We start from the raw sequence: 21875 nt of genomic DNA, 5'->3' as shown, positions 1-21875 counted from the left end.
CAGTATTTAGTAATTCAACTCCTTAACTCTAGATATTTGGGGCTCATGTGGGTTATTTTAGGAACCAATTACATTTTGGTGTCAATATGTTGTAACACTTGCATACTTTAGATGGCCATGCCTGGGCAGGACTCATAATTAGCAGGGACCCAAGGGCCAATGGTCCCCAGACATGTTGGCAGGCTGTACTTGCACTGTGTCACATTTTATATTTGTCTAATAGCACCAAATATTAGCTTTTACTGTCAACAAAGGCATATATACTCCCCTGTTAGTTACATGTGCCAAGGGCAGGTGTTATGTCAGTTGCCCACCTTCTTGACTCTTGCAGTGCTATAGTATTTTCACATAAATAACTGATCCCTGGTGTATCCTACACCTGACAAAAAAGTGCTTTAAGAAAATTTTAGGCATGTATTACTTTTGTAGGCCCTTCAAGTTTGCGACACAGACAAATTTTGGAAGAAAAGAAAATTTAATCCTTTTACATTACAGAAACACAATGAAATCTTTACTAAACAGACATCTCCTTTGGTTATGTCTTATGGTGAAGTTTTAATGATAACTGGTTAGGTATTTGGTATCAGGACAATTATTACATAACAGAACAACAATGGAAGCCAGAATAATTTGTCAACTGTAATGTAACTGCTTACATATTCCAAGAAGAGTAAGTTACACACTGAAGGTGAAACTTATTCTTCTTGGAATATGTAAGTGCCCTGGTTGGTTGTTCCAAATTTTGGAAGAAAAGAAAATTTAATCCTTTTACATTGCAGAAACACAATGAAATCTTTACTAAACAGACATCTCCTTTGGTTATGTCTTATGGTGAAGTTTTAATGATAACTGGTTAGGTATTTGGTATCAGGACAATTATTACATAACAGAACAACAATGGAAGCCAGAATAATTTGTCAAATTTCCTTACAATGTAAAACTCATTGCAAAGGAATTAAAAACACAACCAACCAGGGCACTTACATATTCCAAGAAGAGTAAGTTTCACCTTCAGTGTGTAACTTACTCTTCTTGGAATATGTAAGCAGTTACATTACAGTTGTAATTTATTCAAATACTGCTGAATACATTTATACTTTTTTCTTTCACCAGAGAATAACTGGAACATCTGTTACACATTTTTGTTGGCTGATTGATGTATACTTCCTTGTGTTGAATGAGAATAACAAAAATGAATATCCAAAATAGAAAATTGGCAATTTCAGCCTAAAAAGAAAGAAAATAATGTATTACCAACACATGAGTATACCTTGTAGTTGGCATTTTTGAAAACTAATTTAACATGTATGGATTATTTGCATGAAAATATTGTAAATGGGAGCCATGTGGTGTATCATACCAAGAACTTTGTGGGAAAAGTTCTCATATATCTGTAACAAGTACACAGTATGTATTAGTTATGTGCATCAGGTGCTGTTGTTGATTGTTTGCTGATGTAGGCCCCCGAAGAAATGGTTGTGCTTTGCAATGTGTAGAGCATTGTTTTTAACCTTTTTTTCATTTAGTGTATCAGTATGTAAGTAAATGATAAACTACAGATATTATTTAACTGATAATATTTTCTTCTGTGTTGAATAGTGTTTTATGTCAAAAGTAAAAGGGGAATGTATAGGATTGTAAGCATACTTACAAATCAAAATATTGTGTTGTGAATAAGGTGCCCTGGTTAGTTGTGTTTTTAATTCCTTTGCAATGAGTTTTACATTGTAAGGAAATTTGACAAATTATTCTGGCTTCCATTGTTGTTCTGTTATGTAATAATTGTCCTGATACCAAATATTTAACCAGTTGTCATTAAAACTGCATAATATAGAATAATAATTTTAAATGAACAAAAAAATAATGATGTACAAATAAGAATGGTGATCCAGTTGTGATAATGACCTCTGATATATTTTCCACATTTATTTTGTTACTTAATTTCACCAGGTATAGCAAGAAAGGCTATCTGTCATGGGCTGTGATTATCTCTGAGGGTTAAGGAGGAGTTACCTAACATCTCTGACCTCTTTGAACTGTTTTTGTCTGTACAGGCAGCTTTGCTGAGGCAAAGAGAAGATTCAGAAATATGAAGATGATCAAAACTAATTTGAGATCTTATCTGGGAGCTGACAAGATAACTTTTCAGCTTCTGGGCATTCACTATTTGCATTTAATAAGTGAGTTTGATCTCATAAAAGTTATCCATCTTTGGCACTCAGGATCATTTCATGTAAGATGATCAAATGCTGGAAGGGCCCAGTTTGAGAAGCAGGTGCAGGAGAGAGAAAGAAGGGGTGAAGGAAGAATCTGTGAAATGAATGTTGGGAAATCATGTGACATTGACACTAATACATACTAGGTTTCCTTTCTTGGTTTATTTTGAATATAAAACAACACTAACTTAGGTTTAATACATCACCACCTCAGCCATTTTAAAGCTATTGCATATTTTCCATATGTTGCTCATTTGAAGATTTTTCTTATTACAAATTCAAGTTCCTGAACAACTAATTAACAGCTGTTTTAGGATATGGAAGAATTGATTGCTGTAAAGTTAGGTGTAGTTTCAGGTACACAATACTTCAGTCTTTTCATTAAAAGTGTTTGACAACTTATTGATAAATATGTCACCTAGATGGTAAGGGGTTATCTGGAATCAAGAACAAATTGTACTTACAGTGATGTAAAGATTTTCTTTTAGTTATTTTGGTTAGGGAAAGGACACTCACTATTTTTTAATAATATACAAGTTTAAGTTCTTAATTTGTTTTAAGGCAATATTTCAAAAATCCCAGAATTATTGTGAATATCTTTTTTTGTGGCCAGCTGTGGATCTGGTTTTCACAAAGGGTGTGGTAATTGCCTCCTTTTTGTCCAATTAGGTTTTGGTAAAAGTGTTAGCCAATAAACAAATGGTCTGGAATAACTTGAAAATTTAGCTTCTGCTAAATCCTCAGTATCTGACCCATGGAAACACTATTAAAAGTAAAAGAATAATTTGTTTATTTTACATTAAGTCTTTGAACGTGACTATATCCATTGGATTGACCTCTAGAACTCTTAAGCTATAAGTACCAGAACTATGAATTTAAGGATTTTAGTAAACTTTAAATCAGCTGCATGTGAAAAAAAGTATAGATTTTCTTCCAAGAACTTCTCTGTTGTATTTCCAAATATTTTGTTTCATCAGTCTGAATGAAACTTAACTGAAAGGGTATTTGAATGTTAAGAATAAAAATATATTCACATTTTTTACTCAGCCATTCTTTCATAAGCCTGTTGAGCTTGTTAAGTTGTATGTTTAAAAATTATAGGAATTTTCTTGTAAGACAAGACATAGTGTAAAGTATGTGATGGCAAAATATTCCAGTCAGATGTTTTTACTAATTGAATATTATTAAGTTTATTTTATTCAAACAGCATGTACAGGTAAATGAACTTGTTTATCGAAAATCATAGTTATCAGAAATACATTAATATTGACTAAAAATATGAGTAGCAAAAACCACAGTACCTAAGCATAAACTGACAAAGGTAACAATGATGTAAATTTGATAGGTGAGACCCTAGGTTACCAATAAATATTTTTTTTTCATGACTTAGAGCTGGAAGTGCTGATTATTACATTTGACAAAATAAAATATTGAAAATAATGTTAGGAAATATCAGTCAAGGTGAAATTGATTTTTGTATATGTATATATAATTGAACTTCCTAATTAGCAATAAAGGAAGTGTTTTCTCAAGCTTTCACAAAAATTTAGAAATTTTACAACTTAAAAATGATAAAAACAAATAGTTTTAATACATAACTTATTTTGCAAGTTTGTAATGTTTTGTGAAATTTAGTTGAGTATTTCTATTGTGAAAAGGGAAAAGTCAGAGATCCATTATTTTCACTGGCTTAAATAATACAAATAGACATGCTTCTGTTGCAGTTATCTTTAATTAATTGTCATTGTTTTATATGGATTCTGAACACCACTTCAAGATCATTTATTTAACTTTAATCATTTTGAGATTTTAGCTTTCTTTAATTTGTTTGACACATATAGTAATACACCAGATAGTTATAAATATCCACAAAATGCAAATTCTGGAAATATATATAGTCGTAATATTTCAAACATGTAAAGCAAAGAAATTCATATTGCATAAGTATGTAATTTAACAAATTAAAACAATCTTTATTTGAAAAAGTAATGAAGTTTTTTACTTTGCTGACCAGTTTTTAATAGTTCAGAGAAAGATGTACTATCAGAGAGAAACAGGATCTTTGAGGTACATCATTTTAATATTAAATCAAGATGTGGTAACCTGCAATATTTTGGAATTCTAATTTGAAAAACTGCTCCAAATAAGCTTATTCAAAGAAGATAAACTCCCAATGTATACTAAATAAGTCGAGTTACTCAACATTTTCAAAAGATAATGATTGGTTAAACAAAAGGATTAGTGTACATTTATGACTTCTTTTTTTATATTGCATGTTTTACTGGAAAGGTAATAACTACATGCAAAAAGCTGAGAATCTTGAAAAAGTTACAAAAGTAAAGATATATTGTACACTTATTGTTAAAACATATTACCATTTTAACCTTATGGACTTAGGCTTGCATATTTTACACAACACTGTATAAAAGTACTTTATATCTATGAAATTTAGCAGGCTTTTATTAAATATTGCAAACATTTTTCACTCAAAAATTCAGATTTTTCTGTATATTTATTAAAGATTTGTTCACAAATATAGAGAGTGATTTTCATGTTCAGATTAAAAATACTTCATTTCAGAATTTTAAAACTTCATTTTTGTAACTTCTAAAACCTGAATAAGTACCAAAACTTTTTTCAGTAAAACTCTGTATTTTATTTTATTTTTCTCTATATCTACTCATTAAATTTGACAACTTGTAACCACCACAAAAAATGCAAGATATGTTTAAGTTACTTTTTCTTTCAAGATTGACTAGATGTTGTAACAGAAAACTACAATTCTTATTGTAAATAGCTTAAGACTTATAAGAGTTTTAACATTTATTGCACTTTGAACCAAGCATAACTAATAACCCTGCCACACAAGTTGTGAATCATTCTGCAAACACATAACATACACTACCCTTTGGTATAAAGTACAGACTGCTTACAAGGATAATAAAGTAGTTTAAATTTTGAATGTGATGCTGTAAAAGGTTGTGAAATGCACATATTGATTTACCTGTAGCTAGAAGATTGATATCGGTAGACATTCTAGTGTAGGTCATATATGTTGTATATTTACATTTATAAAATCAAAGTGGAAGCTCATCTGTGGGTGGACAAGCACATTATATTTCTCTTTTGCATAATGGTACACGTGATCATATCTCTGGTTTAGGAGAATTTATCTTTACAAGCCATTTGTTTTGGAAAAGATAATTGAAAATCAGTGTCACATGTTGAATGAAATGTGTGGAATTTTGTTTTTCAATTTATGTAGAAGTGTTTCAGTTCTGAATGATAAAATTGTTTGTCTTTCACTTATTTGTAGGGAACAAACTGGACTGTTTTGGAGTTGCTTTTGCTGTTGTTGCTGCTTGTCAAATTCTTGGATATAGTGATGTTCATCTTGCTTTATCAGAAGATCATGCTTGGGTGATTTTTGGAAAAGATGGAGAGGAAACAGCTGAAGTTACATGGCATGGTAATGTATCCTGTATCAAACTTCCAGTTTTAAAATATAAGAAGAATCTGTAATTTTCATTTAGTTTATATTGCTAGCACAATAAAATTTATCTGTGTAAATGTAGCATAAAATTCAGATGAATGTTTTTTTCTGTATGAAGTTTATCAGTGCATTTGGTTTTGAAACTATCTGGTAACTATGAAAGTATGCATAACTAAATGTATCTTCATAAAATTCTGCAAGCTTTTAGCAAACATTACAAATCTTTTGTAGATTAAAATAAGATTGTGTAATAAAGTATTTTTACTAAAGATTTATCAGAACCCTTACTGAATAAGTGTTCAAGGTAAGAAGGAATAGATGAGAACATAGTTTCCCTTTTTAATAAGAAGAAAATAAATAATGTTCTCTTCTTATATAGTTATAAAATAAGAATGAGTGTATTTCAAGACCCTTTTTAACTTGTTATAGCTTGAGTGATGGTCTAAGAAAAATTATTTTTATTCTAAGAATAAAAAATAGTTCTTTCACTTACAGTTTTCATATTTCACTTGAAGTACCACAATCAGCATATCAAATGAGAATTTCACTCACTTTGATCATGTAACAAACTTCAAGCCAACATGATTTGATGATGAATGTGTAAAAAATTGATTCATTTTAAGACACATTTACATTGAAGATTGACAGACTGCTCTGGTTGGTCAGTAGAAGATATCCAACTAGAATAGAGCCACTCAATATCAGTGTTATATAAATATTCACTATGACAAAAGTAGATGCAATGTACAACTTATTTGTTAGGAAATATAACCCATACACAAGATTAATATTAAACATACATACATATGATTTTCTATTTTGGTTGCTTTCGTGCAGTGTGATAACTTTTAATGGTATAGGACAAAAAACTGTGTTTTATGTAGCTTGATTTTTGACAATCAAAATAAAGATATCAATGAGTACTACAAAAAATAATTTTTGTTCATAGGTAAGCAGTTTGCTGTTCTAGGTAATTTAGGGAAGGCAGTTTATAACTTTCCTTATGTTTATTAAAGTGAAATAATGCAACTGCACTTTCAAGTATTTCCATTTCTGTTGTATTTTAATTTTATGATAATATTACTTTAATTTGAACCCACTACTGTGAATAAAAAGTTACAAGCTATGAAGGGAATTCATAGATAATTTTTGGTAGAGCTTTTTGTTAGTTCATGTGATTTAGTGTCCTACTTCATGCAAGAACCATTAGAGGTCTCTGCTGTTGTAATTTTAGACAAGTTACCTTCAGAAGCATTATTCACTTAAGTAGAAAAGTTTAAAGTTTTCACATTTAAGTTACTTTTTGTTAACAAGAAAGTTAGTATTTACCTTACAACAGTGGCACAGTTGTATGTCTGCAGATTTACAACACTAGAAATTGGGTTTTGATACCCATTGTGGGTAGAGCACAGACAGCCTGTTATATGTAGCTTTGTGCTTAACTACAAAGAAACAAAAACCTCTTAGCAAAAGCATTAAAGGTTTTAGCTCGAAATGTTCCAAAAAGCTATAGTAGATGGCTTTAAACATTATACTATGAAGAAGTGGACACGACCGTATGGGCATTTGTTTTTTTTAAGTGTTAAGGTTTCTTGAGGGGACCTGTTTTCATCTACTTTCTTCATCATGGCAATCTCGGATGTTAACTTTCAAGGCAGCCTTTTCTTCTTTTTTTTTAGATAGGTATTTTTGTATTTTTATTTTTCCTGACTTAGAGTTCTTTGATACCAGGACAAAGAAATATTATTAAATAGAGTATCACATAAAATATAAAGTCATACTGAAAACAAATATTTGAAATGTATTTTGGAGGTTTTAGAAAATATGCAAATAATATTTGAAATTTTTTTGGATGAAGTGTAGTTTTTTTAATTGTAATATGAAATCACTTTGCACTTAGGGGTCTGTCACTTGACCAACCTCATAAAGATCATAAAAAATGAGGAAATATAAATTATAAATAACTTAAGTCTTATAACATTATATGTTTGTATTTATTACTTTTTATCATAGTGATCTTTCATTCATGCCTAGCTAATGTTACATAACTTGCACTTATGCAGTATGTGTGCATGCAGGTTACATATCCAGTGATATAAAACTGATCTTTAGTGTTCCCTGTCTTGGTTTTGTTTTAGTGACCTAGTATTTTGCAATACGCAGTCACATTTCAATTGTTATGCATTATATACATACATATATATTAATTTATTATAATTATTTAGAAATAGATTATTAAACTTATTTTTCATAAAATATAGAACTATAAATTAAGAAGTAAAGCAAGCAGTTATCTCTTCTCACTACCACCTTTGTACCCAGTTGCTGCTGGACATTGGTTGCTAAGCCTTTTAAAATTTCACACATGGAGGATATCAAACAAAATTTTTATTAGGTTTTATACATACAGAAGAATAACCAAAAACATTGTAACTAACTACACTGACACCATAGAATTCCACCATAATTTATTAAGCGTAGTAGCTAAGATATATTTAGATTTTAAAAATATGAAACTTTGAGCAAACTAAAGACACAACCTACTTCATTGAAATCTTGGATTGAAAGAATGTGGAAGTCTTTTCAAAGGTTAAAATGGTGGGGAAAACCACTCTGGGGCATTCTAAGCTGTTGATTACTTATTGAGATGTCATATTTTGGAGTAAGTGTATATAAGGGACTGTTTTAATAAAATGGAAAGAGTTGAATGGAGCCACTGTGTATGATTCAGTACCTAAGCCATATCTCAGTAAAATAAAAGGATATGGGGTTCCGATTTTATATTCTGACTTTGCGTTCCTAATTTGTACAAAGCTATAGACTTAATATTTTGACATCATAAACATCTAATTTTAAACAGTGCTGCATTGAACATACCATGTAATTCACTAAAATCTATATTTAGATATGTTTTTTTTAATATTTACTTTTAAAATAAGAAAATAACTCAAATATAATATTAAAGCTTGAATTCTAATCTACAGTTTGATTTCAGACTTATTGACATAAGTTCATAAAATAGTAGCTCAGTAAAATTGTGAATGCAAACCAACAAATGTGATGATGTGGCCTTTGACTAGTGACCTGACATGAAAGTTAAACAAATGTACTTAGTTAAGATAAAAACCTAGTGTGTTTGGATATTTTATCAGTAGCTGAATTTCAAATCAAGTATTAAAAACACATTCATCTTTTTTAAATGAATTGGAGGTCTGTATTATTTTTTGGTTTGTAAATTTCAGCCACATTTTGACTGTTGGTTGTTATATCCTGAAAAAAAAGGTTTGGCTAAACATTTGTTTAGAGGTCACTGCATGTCTTGTGTGGTTAATTTAACTATGGCAGAAACTAACAGAATACCACATTTTCTTTGTTGAAGTTGTTTGTCCTATCTGTCACTTTCCTACATCCTCTCCTTTGTGTGACTTCTAGACTGCTCTTTCTCTAGGGCACACTATTTTAGATTATTTTACACTGAATCAGAAGTAAAGTAAGCAATATTTATGCTAAAACATAATTTTTTTCAATAGGAAAAGGTAATGAAGATAAGCGTGGACAACCAGTTTGTGGTCCAACAGCACAAAAGTCTTGGTTGTATCTAAATGGCCACCCTGTGAAATGTAACCGGCACACAGAAGTAGCTGCTTTGGTTTCAGGAATCAATCCTTCAATTAGTGCTACAGCTGACAGCAAAGAGTTGGCTACACTTCAACAGGTACTTCATTTTTTATTTGTTTTATACAGTGTAATACAAATTCCTTTACCTAGTTAAATGTTTCTTCTGTGATTTCTGTAGTTTAAAGACATTGTCATGACTTCTAAGTTCTTAATGTGATTCTGTTGGCTTTCCAATGAACCTGTAAAGCTTGTAAAGACCTAAGTTTTGAAAGTAGTACTATTTTTTTCTAACAGTTACCTATAAAGCCTGTTATTTTTTCAACCAATCTAATCCATATGTATAAGTATTTTTACATTTCCATAAAAATAAGCTTTATTCTGTAAGAGGTGCTTACTTAACTTGCAAACAGTATGAAGTTTTGAAACATCATCTAATTACATGTCTTTGTTAGAGGCGATTTATGGTTCAAAAATAATCTGTTATTCCACAAATAGTTGTTTCAAAATGTGGGCGATATAGTGTGTTAAAAAAAGGGCTTTGGTGAAAAGGATAAGGCATTTCACTGTAATGGTAAACAAAAACAGATGTCTTATAATTAGTAAGTGTTGCTTTTTAAAATATAAACATATTTTGGTTCCAATAATTTTAAGATTTTATTAGTGATCTAGGACAGAAAATTGGTCTTCTGATAAATCAATTAGGCAGAAAGCTTGTACATTCCTTTATTTTTGTGGTCAATGAGCACATAAAAACATGTATCCTCTTATTGTAGCTAATTTTCTTTTATTAATGGTCAAATTTTGTTCTGTATCAATACTACAGTTTCTCAAAAGTATCTGTTAGTCCAAGGTTGTGAAGCCAAAAAAAAAGAAATGAATACAGTTAAGATATTTATACCCAAGCTTACCATGTATAGTAGAATTCATAAGTAATCTTGAGTCATGAGGTGGGGGTTGTGTTTTTCTCAAAAGTATAAAGCAACATCCATCTTTACTCACAATAGCAAAATGTTACCAAAGATGATAAATTATTTATAATACCTCTACTTCTGCAGGGTCCCTGAAAGTATTGTTTCTGTAGTAAATAAAACCAGAATTAACTCTCTCTTCCCAGACATCATTTACTGCACATCACAAGGGTTTAGTGACCTACATTCAAATTTTATTATATTATTTGTATTATTCGTGTAGCATAAAATTGTAACAACTAACTCATTTAAATTTAATTTCGTAAGGCACTATTTTAAAAGATGCTGAATTTCCCCTGGTGTGAGAAATGTGACACTTTCTCTAGGTTATCTCTTTTTTCTGTTTTATTCACCACCTCTCCAGTAAGTGTGAAATTTAATGTAAGTTACTCACTATAAAATCATCATTCCTCAGACAAACCATAATTTTCATGGCCTTCAATTTTTATCGTTACAGAGCTATCAAGTAGAAAATTAGACTACTCTTGTCACATTCTCTCTTTCAAGATTTAAGGTTTTTTTTACATTTAATTCTACAGTTTGTATAACCAATAGAAAGCCAAGGTTCTCGTCTATTAAATAACATACTATATAACATTGTTTTCTGAAAGAGAAGAATTGTTAATTTCTCTGTTAGTACAAGCTTTGCCCCCACATGAACAACTATTTTGGATAATTTTCTAATGTGTCTTGTCCCATAGCTAGAAAGCCAGAAAATTGTAAAAGTTATAGGAAATTGTGATTTTTTTTTATGTTGTTATTTTGTGTTCTTTGGTGCATTATTTAATGCATTACAACCATTAGTATAAAAAAACAAGTGTGATATTGTCAACAACAAAACAAAAGATGTGGGTATGTATTTTTATATCTTGTTTTTCATGTTTAATATTTATTGTAAAAATGACTGAAATGTAAAAATAGGTGTCTCTGTAGGTAAAATAAATAATCTATAATAATAAAAGGGTGTATCTTAGTGTGTGTGCACACGCATGCCACAGCTCCAAGAGGAAAGAACCTTTTGCATGTTTTAAGTGGATCCTGAGGGTGTGCATCTGGGTATTATTACTTATCTACATACATGCACAGATTCTTTGTGAAGCAATCTTCCAAATAACAACAAAATACATAAAAAATTATATTTTACCATTGTAGATTTAAGAACAAAGAATTAATAAACCTGAGATTTTGTATCTATGTTGAATGGACCCAAAATGTGAAACTGGATGCTGTTATTTATCCATGTATGTGTGTGCATGCACATTTTTTTATGAGACAAAAATCCACACAGAAAAGAACTGTGACTGCTGTAGCTTCAAGAAGAAATAACCTGGAAACCTGTAATTTTATATTCATAGTGAGTTGGACCTTGTGGGTGTGCACCTCTGTGTATTAATTATCCATATGCACGCATACATATTTTAATAAGGCAAGTTAGCAAAAATCACATGGAAGACAAGTGGTTTCTTGTATAACAACTTCAAATCTATATACATAAGCCAACATGTTTTGGTAACAATATTCCAACAATGCCTTTTATATTATGGTGCTTAGCAATGTAGTTGGGCAGGTTATATATTTATGCTAAAATGGGTTCAGAATACACACACACTATCAACCTATTAACCTGAAAAAAGCTGGGTATTTGTGCTAGTGCGTGTATACACACACACACATGCACGTGAGCTTACATGTATTAATTTCTGTATTAAAGATCTTTTAAGGCAGAAAACGCAACCTGTGTAATAGACGAAGGGTTTTTTGAGGAGTTGAATTTATAAAATTAGACAATGCCACATCTTTAAATTTAGTTTTGACAAGGCATTCTACATTTGATGTGTTGTTTTTATTATATTTTATCATACATTCAATTATGTTATCACTGTTTAAATCTGTTCTTTTAACTCTATTGCTGTGGCCTCAATACAATATAGATGAATTCATCTACCCATTTGCATATGTTAAGTATTTGCACTATAACTCTTGAAAGAGCATATGTATCCTCACAAAATTTGGAAGACATTTAGTAAAGATTACAAATATTTTCTGTACTAAAAGTCAGATTTTTTTAATGAAATATTTTTACTAAAGATTTGTTTGTGAAAATAATCTGTTTCATTTCTAGTTTGGGTGCAAAGTGATTTAATGTTATGATTAAAAAAATTTTCTTTGTCCCAGAAATCTCAAATATTATTTGCATAATCTTTAAAACCTCCAAAATATGTTTCAAATATTTGTTTTCAGTTGAATGCAGCATTGATTTGTATGAGTTGTTTGTGATGTCTAAATACAAAATGTAATAGTTTATTATGAATTAGGAACTCAAATTAACAATATTGAAAAGTTAGAATACCAAATAAGCACCTCTTATTTGCTGAGTTATTGCTCTTGTATGGAATCCAACACACTGGCCCCACTCACCTTTCTCCATTTTGGAAATGCTTCCTTATATACACTTACTTCTGTCTGTGACTCGTGAATAACCAATCTTCAAACTGGCAAGTTGAGTCTTTAGTCTGCTCAAAATTTCATATTTTTCTTTTGATCATCTTTTATGTAATTCTTATGAGCCTGACAGACCATTGTTAGATTATGTTTGCTGCCCTTTATTTCACTGCGTAATATATGGTCCAGCTACAGTAAATGGGTTAAAACTTTTTATCTTAAAAGTATTGAAACTTACAAAATAAGTTTGAATTCAAGTTTTATTGTCATCTTAGGATTTCTTTAAAGGCCAGTCATGAAGTATCGTAGAGTGCCATTGGTAAATTCTTCCTTTGGACTTTGTTACAGTGCTTAAGTGATCAAGGTATACTAAAGAATGTCAATTTCTTGTTATTTTAATCAATTTTATTTTAGAGAACAACCTTTCAGCATGAGTGACACTGACAAGGAAAATGATCAGCATGCAGAGAAGGAACATATGGATGAGTATAACTCTTTGGTCAGTGGTAACATTGGGCAAAACATGCCATAACTTGTGAGGGGTGAAACTTCCACAATCTTTTCGTAGCTCCTCAGTCTTACGTTTTGTGGATTCTTGAATTCTTGACTCCAACTATTTTAGTGTCTGTATTTTTTAATAGTCATATTTTTATTCTTTCTCTTTTTGTACTACTTGCTCAACTTAAGTCCATTTGAGCCTTGACTTTCATAGAATTAATGTCAGCTTCCTTATGGCTTTTATTCCCATTTAAAGTATAGGTTTTTGTGCTACTTTAGTAAGATTGAAGGTTTTGAAATGAAAGAACTCAATCTGAAGGAAAATATGGGCTTAATTACTTCAGTATCCAGTGCCAGCTCTATGATGTGGTGTCCATAGTTCTTAAAATTCATAATCATTGATAACTCAAATCAATTATGAATCATTTCATGCATGATATGTAATTGATATGAAAAATTTAAACTTTGGTGTCTCAATTTTTCAGACTAAGCTTTTCTTTCTTTTTTTTTATTTGGTTGCTTGATACTTCATTCAGTTTCTGTTTTTTTATCAAGTATATTACACTATGTAACACAGATTTTGTTCCTGGATAGTATGTATTATTTCTTAATTTCTTATGTTGTAAAAGTACAGAAAATGGCCATTATTTCTTCAAACTTTGCTTTTGTGACCTGAATAATGAAATTTAGAAATTAAACTGTTTTCAATGTAAAAACAGGCAAATTTGCACATTTTCATTTACATAAGGTCTGAATAAAAATAAAACAACATATGAATCAAGATTTACATGTATTTATACTAAAGTTATACAAAAATGTTTAGAAGTGAGTAGTTTTTCGAGATGGCTTCTTTCTCTCTGGCAGAGTGGGTACAGGGAGCTCAGGGCAGTGTGACACTGGGGCGATGGATGATGGAAGGTCCAGATACATGATAGCAGATACATTCTTGACAACCTGACATTTGGAAGGGTCCACCATGCAGAAGTAACAATTGTTTGAGTGATCAGTGGGTTCACACCAAATTCTTGGAATAACGAACTTCCTGGCTCTCTTTTCCCCTCTGTACCATCCTGCAAAAGAGCAAAATAAAATTGTTATTATGAAGAATAAATTTATTTCATCCACAACTGATGTGTAAGAGGTTCATGCAAAATATTTTATATGTGATATTTTTTCTATACTACTGGAAATTTAAAAAAAAATTGAATTTAAAAGGTCTAAAATTTGTATAATATAAAATCTTGCTATTCAAGCAAGCAAAAATCATCCGTCTTACTTTCTAGTTTTTTTGCAGTACTCACAGGTAAAATGAGGTTTCCAGGGTTTGTCTTGATCCCTGACAGGCATGCCGAAATATGTCTTGTAGGCTTCACACATTTTAGCAGATGCTGTTACAGTACTTTTTTGCTCTTGTTTTGATAAATTAGCCACATACATAGCTAAATTTTTGTAAGTTCTACAGCATTCTAGAAAGTTCTTGAAAATTCTTGTAAGTTCGAGAAAATTCTCTATCAGCTAATAAGCACTGAATCTACCTGGAATGTTCTGGAAAATGGATAAATTTGAAAACTTTGTTATCCAGGTCACAAAAGTAAAGTGTGAAGAGAAAAATAGGTCTTTTCCATTTACTTTAGGCATAAGCAATTGGAAAATAACACTTTCTGTCCAGGAACAAGAAAAAGTAAAAATTTTGTTATAGTGTTATTGGCAAATGGTGACTTGTGTTTTTAACTACCAATAAGTAGTGTTGCATCATTTTACTGACTAGCTAAGAATGAACTCATGTGATCAACTCTTTAACTTAAAGTAGAAACTGACAGAATGTAAAAACATCCTAAGCTTAGATTTATCATGACATTTTGCAAATTACTAATCAAGCATTTAAGAATTTCAGTTTTAAAATATTAAACATCTATGTGAAAACACTGGTAATGTGTAATGATGCTTATATTGGCATAAAATTGCATTATTTTTAAACCTATCTCAAATAATGTCAAAAGAATAATTAATATTTCATTGTTTATGTTATATCCCAGTTCGTATTAACAATAAAGAATATTTAAAATATTTTCCACAAAAAAGAATCCCAGGCAGATTTTGTTTTAGCTGACTATTATTGCCAATTATTCAATTTTAAATATGTTTAAAAGTAATTTTAACACACATTTTGCTTATCTCTACACGTTTATCAATCTGTTAGTTGGTTGTGAGGATACTTAGATATGAATACTTTTTTGATATTGCAGAAACTGTTGTGGTTACTGTATGATCAGGGAGATTTGAAGAATTATCCAATGGCAATTGGCAACTTAGGAGACTTGGAAGAGATTAATCCCACTCCTGGAAGGTCTTCTCCTATTGACTTGTTTCACCAAGCAATTTTTGCAGCACAAACGCACTATGCTAACCATCATGTCTACCCATATACTTATTTGGGAGGCTTTTTTTACAGAAATGGCCAGTACAAGGATGCTTTAGAAGCTTGGGCAAATGCTGCAGATGTCATTCGAAAGTATGTCTTTTTAATTTTATTTCAGTGCTTAAGATATCTGTTGTTTGAATCCATTCACATCTTGTGAGCACCTTTCAAGTGTTTAGTAAGACCAAGTTTTGGCATTTATGTAAAATAAATACTTGTAGCTATTTGTATAGTGAAAAATATTTTGGAATTGATATTTTCAGATCTTGTGACATGCTTAGAGAAATATCCAAAATGTACATATATCATAATGTCATAATCATATCATGATGTTTAGGAACAACGAGGGACCTTTTTGTCCATCCTCTGAGTCAGACTAAATCTATTAAAAATAATCAAAGCAAGTACTTATCATTCATGTGTCTATCAAGCTTTTTTTAAACACACTCAAATGTACTGCTTTCACAACCCATTCCATTGGCCAACAACCCTATTTGAAAAATAAAATTGTCTTAGGTGAAGAGGCTTTTATTATATTTGTACCCCCTTGTTCTATAATTCTTATTGTTAAGTACAAAAAATGTTGTACATCAACATTATCAAGTCCTTTTATTCTTTATATTTTATTGAGATATGGCTTATGCATTGAATTAGACACAGTGGCCCTGTTCACTTCTTTCCATTTTCAGAAATGGTCCCTTGTATACTCTTACTACAATATATACATATGAATAACCAGTTGACAGCTCAGAATGTCCCTCTAGTGGTTTTCTCAGCCATTTTAATCTGTGAAAAGGCTACCACATCCTTTAAGTTGAAGGTTACAAGGAAGTAGGTTGTGTCTTAAGTGTGCTCAATAGTTCTTACATTTTTAGATGTAAATACAACTTAGTTCCCGAGTTTAATAAATGATGAATTCTATGGTATTAGTATAGTTATTTATGATTCTTTGATTATTTAACTGTATATATAAATACGAAAAATATTTTGTTTGATATCCCCTTCGTGCTTTTTGAAAGAGTGTATCACAGTCACTCATTGCACTGTCTCTGGCGGTTTGGTCCTCTGGTCTCTTCAACATGTTTTCCCTACATTTTTCTAGTAAATATGAGAGTCCTTGCTGCTTACCAGTTCTCAGTTGCTGGGGTGTAGTGGATCATGAAGGCTTTTCGTCCTGAGTGATCCATTATACCACTCAGTTGAGAGGAGGGTTGTGGCATTATATGGGTGCTGATGGTGTATCTCACTTCCTACTCTGGACCTAGTGTACAGTTCTAGATGCCATCACATTTTGGTTATACAACTGTGTATATAAATAGTTATATACATAAATGTGGCAGACTGTTTTTCCCACTGTGGCATTTCTTCCTCTCCTGTACTTTCTCGTGGGTCTGGTGTTGTTTGGAGAAGATCTGGTCATGATTTCAATTATTTTGTCAAGGGCATGACATTCCTTCTACTTATCATTCTCCAGATGTTCCCATGGGTTCAGGTGCTAGTTGGAGATGGTCTGATTAATTAGTCCTGACATGTGTTCTGGCCATTATTCTTCTTCCTACTGCAGACTGGATGAAAAATGCCCATTATCTCCAGGTTTTGGACTGGAGGTTTGGGGTCTCTTTTCTTACTATTTGCTGGATGTTGGTCCTTCGCAAATCTGGTATTGGCTGTAGTTGGATGCAGCACGTGTATTCCCACTTGTGTTCAGTCAGGCATCCTTCTCCTATGAAGACCTGGAAAAACCTAATGCTGCCTGGTTTTAGACTGGAGATGTCATCTTACCAGGGCTTTCCATGTTACTACCATCTGTTGAATGTCATTTCATGGTGGTATTAGTTGGATTGGAAATATATACAAGTGAAGATGAATTTTGGTACAGAAACTCATTTTTCTTTTTAATTTCTGTTTCAGTGTGAAGAGGTAGGTGATTCCCTGCCTACCAGTGAACTGCTAGTTGTTGGATGAGATCAAACACTGCAGTCTATTACACTCTAGCTACTTGATACCCAGGGGTCCCATTAATAAGTAATATGTATTATAGGATTTCTTATGTTTTTCCACCCTTTTTATAAGTTTGTGAAATAGTTGTAAAAGAGCAAATAGTAGCTGATGTGTTTTTTCCAGTGTGAGTTTCTAGCTATTTTGTGAGAGGATGTACACAGTGTCCCCATTCACTTTTTTCCATTTTTAGAAATGGTTACATGTGTACTATTGCTAAACAGTCATAAAAACAAAAATTGGCTGAAGTGTAGTGTTTTCTTTTTCAGTGTGGAATTCTAGCCTTTTTGTGAGAGGAGGTAAGATGTATCAAAAGTTTACATTTTTTCTAAACTGAAAATGTCTTTCTGATAGATACTAGTCTTCTCCATTGCTGGTAATATGAGGAGTAAGTCCTATGAGAAGTCTCAAAGTTATTAACAAGTACAAATTTGGACAGGGCACTGGTTATGATAGAAGTTGTGTCACACTCTGGTTGGTGGAGAACTGATGCATAATCATATACATATGGATATGCAGAAGCAGGAGGTGAAAGGCTAGTGGTGAACATTGAAAATTTTGTGCAGATAGAGAACATTACTGATTGCAAAAAAGCTGAATTTTAAGGTTATGTTAGTATTTACGAAATACATTTACAGTTTAGGAAAATCTTAACTTTTATTATTTATTGTGTTACTTTATGTAATATTTGGCTATCAGCTAAATTTTCTAAAAAACTAGCATTAGAAATATTAATGAGTATAGACAGTGAGTGCATAAGAATTATCTTTAGGTACGTGGTTTTTTTACTAATTTTGTCACATTTTGAAGTAAAATATTTAGATTGGTTAGAAAATAGTAGTGAGAAGGCACGTACTGACAGTTGTTAAGTAATAAGTATTTATTTGAGTTAATGTGCAAAGCAACTGTCTTGAGGAGTTTCTGATTGGTTATAACTGTATCATTACTGGAGTAAGGAACAATGTAATTGGTTGGTTGTTTCACACGTAATTTGATTTTAAATAAGTCAGGTGTTTGCTATTGTGTATTTGGGGTGTTGCCATTTCTAGCTTGCTACAAACAAATGATATAGTTTTTAATAGGTATCAAGCATAATTCGTGAAAAAAAATTATATATAATTAGAACACATTTCTTAGTTATATTCATTATTATTTTTAATAATTCATTAATTTTTTATTATGGTTACTGAAGTAAGAATTAAATATATAATAATACATGCTCCATAATTTTAATGAATAGGCATTGGACATTTTAATATTAACTTAGCAGTTTGATAACTGTTACCAGGGATATGTAGAATTTTATTTAGACACTCATGTTTAAATACCTGTAAGATGAACTTGTTTATCTCTTGTCATAATACATCTATTAAAGTCTTGCTTTGCATCAAAAATATTGTATGGAATTTAGTTTTTTAACATTAGGTCTGCTGCTCATATAGTTTCAGCTGTTTTGCCAATATAACTGAAACAAAGACTGACTGAAAATTGTAATATTGGACTTACATTCTTTAATTCATGTTTACTGCATGTCATTGAATCTTTCCCTATTTTCAGTATATTCTTGGAAAACATTTCTGTTGTTAGTATATAAGGGGGTAAAGGTTCCTACCAACCTTTTAAGATTTATAAGAATGGTATTTTTACTTCTCATACTGCTCTTGGAACTGCTGCTTCCATTATTGTACTTGTTTAGTGTGATGGCTTTGATTGTGCATTATTGTCTTATTCTGCAGTTTTCATTGTAACAATCTGTTATTAAGGATAGTGAGGTCAACCTTACACTACAAATCTTCACAAGCTTTTCTATACACCATCATTGCACCAAGAACCGTGCTTCCAAGAACACATTTAAGCGAACCAGTCACAGAAATCCATTTGATCTCTATCAGGAGGCTGTAAGTAATTGACCATGTGAGATTGCTGGGATTAGTTTCTTTGGCCATGTTTCTCATGAAATAGCCATTGATTTTGAAGTGTAACTGGAAACTTGTATATCTTTTTCCAAGCTGTAGTCCTGCTCATTATCTTGTGAGTGGTGTAAGGGGATATGCCCAGCTTTATTATAATGGGTTTTGGGGTCTAAGGGTTTTTGTTTAATAATCAAATTGTGCATGAGCAAGGGGATCCTTTAACTATATACTTTTCTTGATCATTCATCCTACATACCAAACCAATGGCCATTAAATTTGCTGTAGTTAAATACATTCTTTCTTTTTAAAGAACCAACTTATTTTTAGGTTTTCATTTAAAAAAGGTGCTCAAGCTCAAACCAAAAGTATACAGGGTAGTCCAAAATTATCATTTGTATTTAAAATTTAACAATTAAGTAATTGAAAATAAAACCATACAGTTTTTCATCTTCTTGGAGCTCAACTCAAGCAGTTTGCTATTGTCTTATTTGTCAGAATTTGGGCTGAGGCTGTAAGGGTACTTGAAGTATTAAAATATATATATATATATATATATGTGTGTGTGTGTGTGTGTTATATGTATGTGTTAAAAAAAATGTGTTATATGTATGTACCTTCTCAGGTAGATTTTGGTGTAGAACAAAATACTAAAAGACATGAAATCAAGAAAAGAATCAAAGCAAATTTTTAATTTTTGTTTTTATTATTTTTGTTTCTGGTCTAATGTTTTTATTATAATTTTTCTAATTTGAGCATTGGAAATTTTATGCCCAAAAGTGGTGACCTTTCCCAAATTTAGCCTGTTAGAGTATATAAATTGATCAAGTAGGGTGTGATCTCTTCTTTAAAGTGTATGTTAATAATAAATTATGAAATTATATATCTTTCAAAGAAAAGGTTTGCACTAAGCTTCTAAAGTATTGGTAAATAAATTTGTAATACATTACTAGTAACTTCACAACTGCAAGGCCAACATTCTAACTGGTCCTAGTGATCTTGGTTTATACATTTCCACTCAGTAAAAAAGTACATTTCATTGGAACTCTATTTTGAAGGCAAGTCTTCACACAGTGGGTAAACTAAGTTGTATTTGTTTATTGCCATTGTCAAAATGTGGCTGAAAACATTGATCTCCCATAGGATATTTTCAATTCTATGTTTTAGATAGATATAAATGAGTTCAAAGCTTTTCTTGAACATTAGCAAAGAAAAGATTTTGGGCTTTCAAAGTTACTTACATCTCCAAAAACTTTATGGTTACATTAGTATTTTTTGTTGAACTGAGGCATAAGCTTTCAATTAATTTGATCTTTTAATGAATATACATTTTAGGAGTATATAACAGTGGACATCACACCATAAGCTACACCATGTTTCACAGAAATTTGAAATCTTCAAAATTCCTTAGTCTTTTTTTTTTCCCCCATTTTTTGTCAGATATAATTATGGAAGAGAAGATGAAGAAATTTACAAAGAATTTTTGGAAATTGCAAATGATCTTATTCCACATTTAGTAAAGGTGGTTAGTAATCAAGCAGTTGAAGCTCCTGAGAAAGCAGATAGTAACTGTCTGCATGATCCACAATGCTTTGCTCACCTGTTAAGGTTTTATGATGGTCTTTGTGCATGGGAAGAAGAATCATCTACTCCTGTCTTGCATATTGGTTGGGCACGCCCTCTTGTTGCCACCATTTCAAAGTTTCCTGCAAAAACAAGATCCCATGTGGATATTAAGATTTCTGAGGAAAAAGAAGAAAAGGTGGATGATGAAAAGAATGGTTCAATTAATCGAAGACATAGTCATAGTAGACGGGATAGTCTTCAAAAGAATGATGTGAAGAATGAAGAAGACATTGTAAAAACAAAAGTTAATGGAAGCACAAATGTTTCTGATAAAAAAGCTGGAAAAATGAAAAAGAAATTACTAAAGAAAATAAGTGGTGATGCTGAAGCTGATTCAGTACATCAAGCTAAGACACAAGGTGATGGTCAAGACACAGAATTTTTACATTCATTAGTAACAAACTATGATCCAAGTGAAGCACCACACCCAAACATTGCTGCTTTGGCTGCTGCTTGTAGTGATAATATACTTAACCCTGACTATCTTCTTGGGTCTGGGGAGCCCTTTTCTTCACGTTCTTCCAGCTCACCATCATCGTCAGGTGACTGTAGAGACCTCCTCAGTTCTCAATCAAATGGAGCACCATTTCCAGGGCTTACTGTGGAAGCAATGTTGAAAGCAGACAGTCCAGCACTATTAACTCAAGTGAGTAGACAGTATAGAATACTCAGGTGGTGCATCTGAAT

At 31.4% G+C, this 21875-nt stretch overlaps 1 protein-coding gene across 2 annotated transcripts in view; it reads left to right on the top strand.

Moving 5' to 3' along the window:
• The window catches only part of Mnn1 (menin 1), a 43658-nt gene that overhangs the window by 15493 nt on the left and 6290 nt on the right, over positions 1 to 21875 (top strand). For both annotated transcript variants that reach the window (XM_076456306.1, XM_076456305.1), the window contains exons 2-5: positions 5533 to 5685; positions 9240 to 9424; positions 15482 to 15747; positions 21003 to 21834. In XM_076456306.1, coding sequence (XP_076312421.1) covers positions 5533 to 5685; positions 9240 to 9424; positions 15482 to 15747; positions 21003 to 21834 — 1436 coding nt within the window. The remainder of the gene's footprint in view (positions 1 to 5532; positions 5686 to 9239; positions 9425 to 15481; positions 15748 to 21002; positions 21835 to 21875) is intronic.

Source organism: Tachypleus tridentatus, chromosome 9 (genome assembly GCF_004210375.1).
Source record: "Tachypleus tridentatus isolate NWPU-2018 chromosome 9, ASM421037v1, whole genome shotgun sequence".
NCBI classification, from domain to species: domain Eukaryota; kingdom Metazoa; phylum Arthropoda; class Merostomata; order Xiphosura; family Limulidae; genus Tachypleus; species Tachypleus tridentatus.
This window is presented reverse-complemented; position numbering and strand designations above follow the sequence as displayed.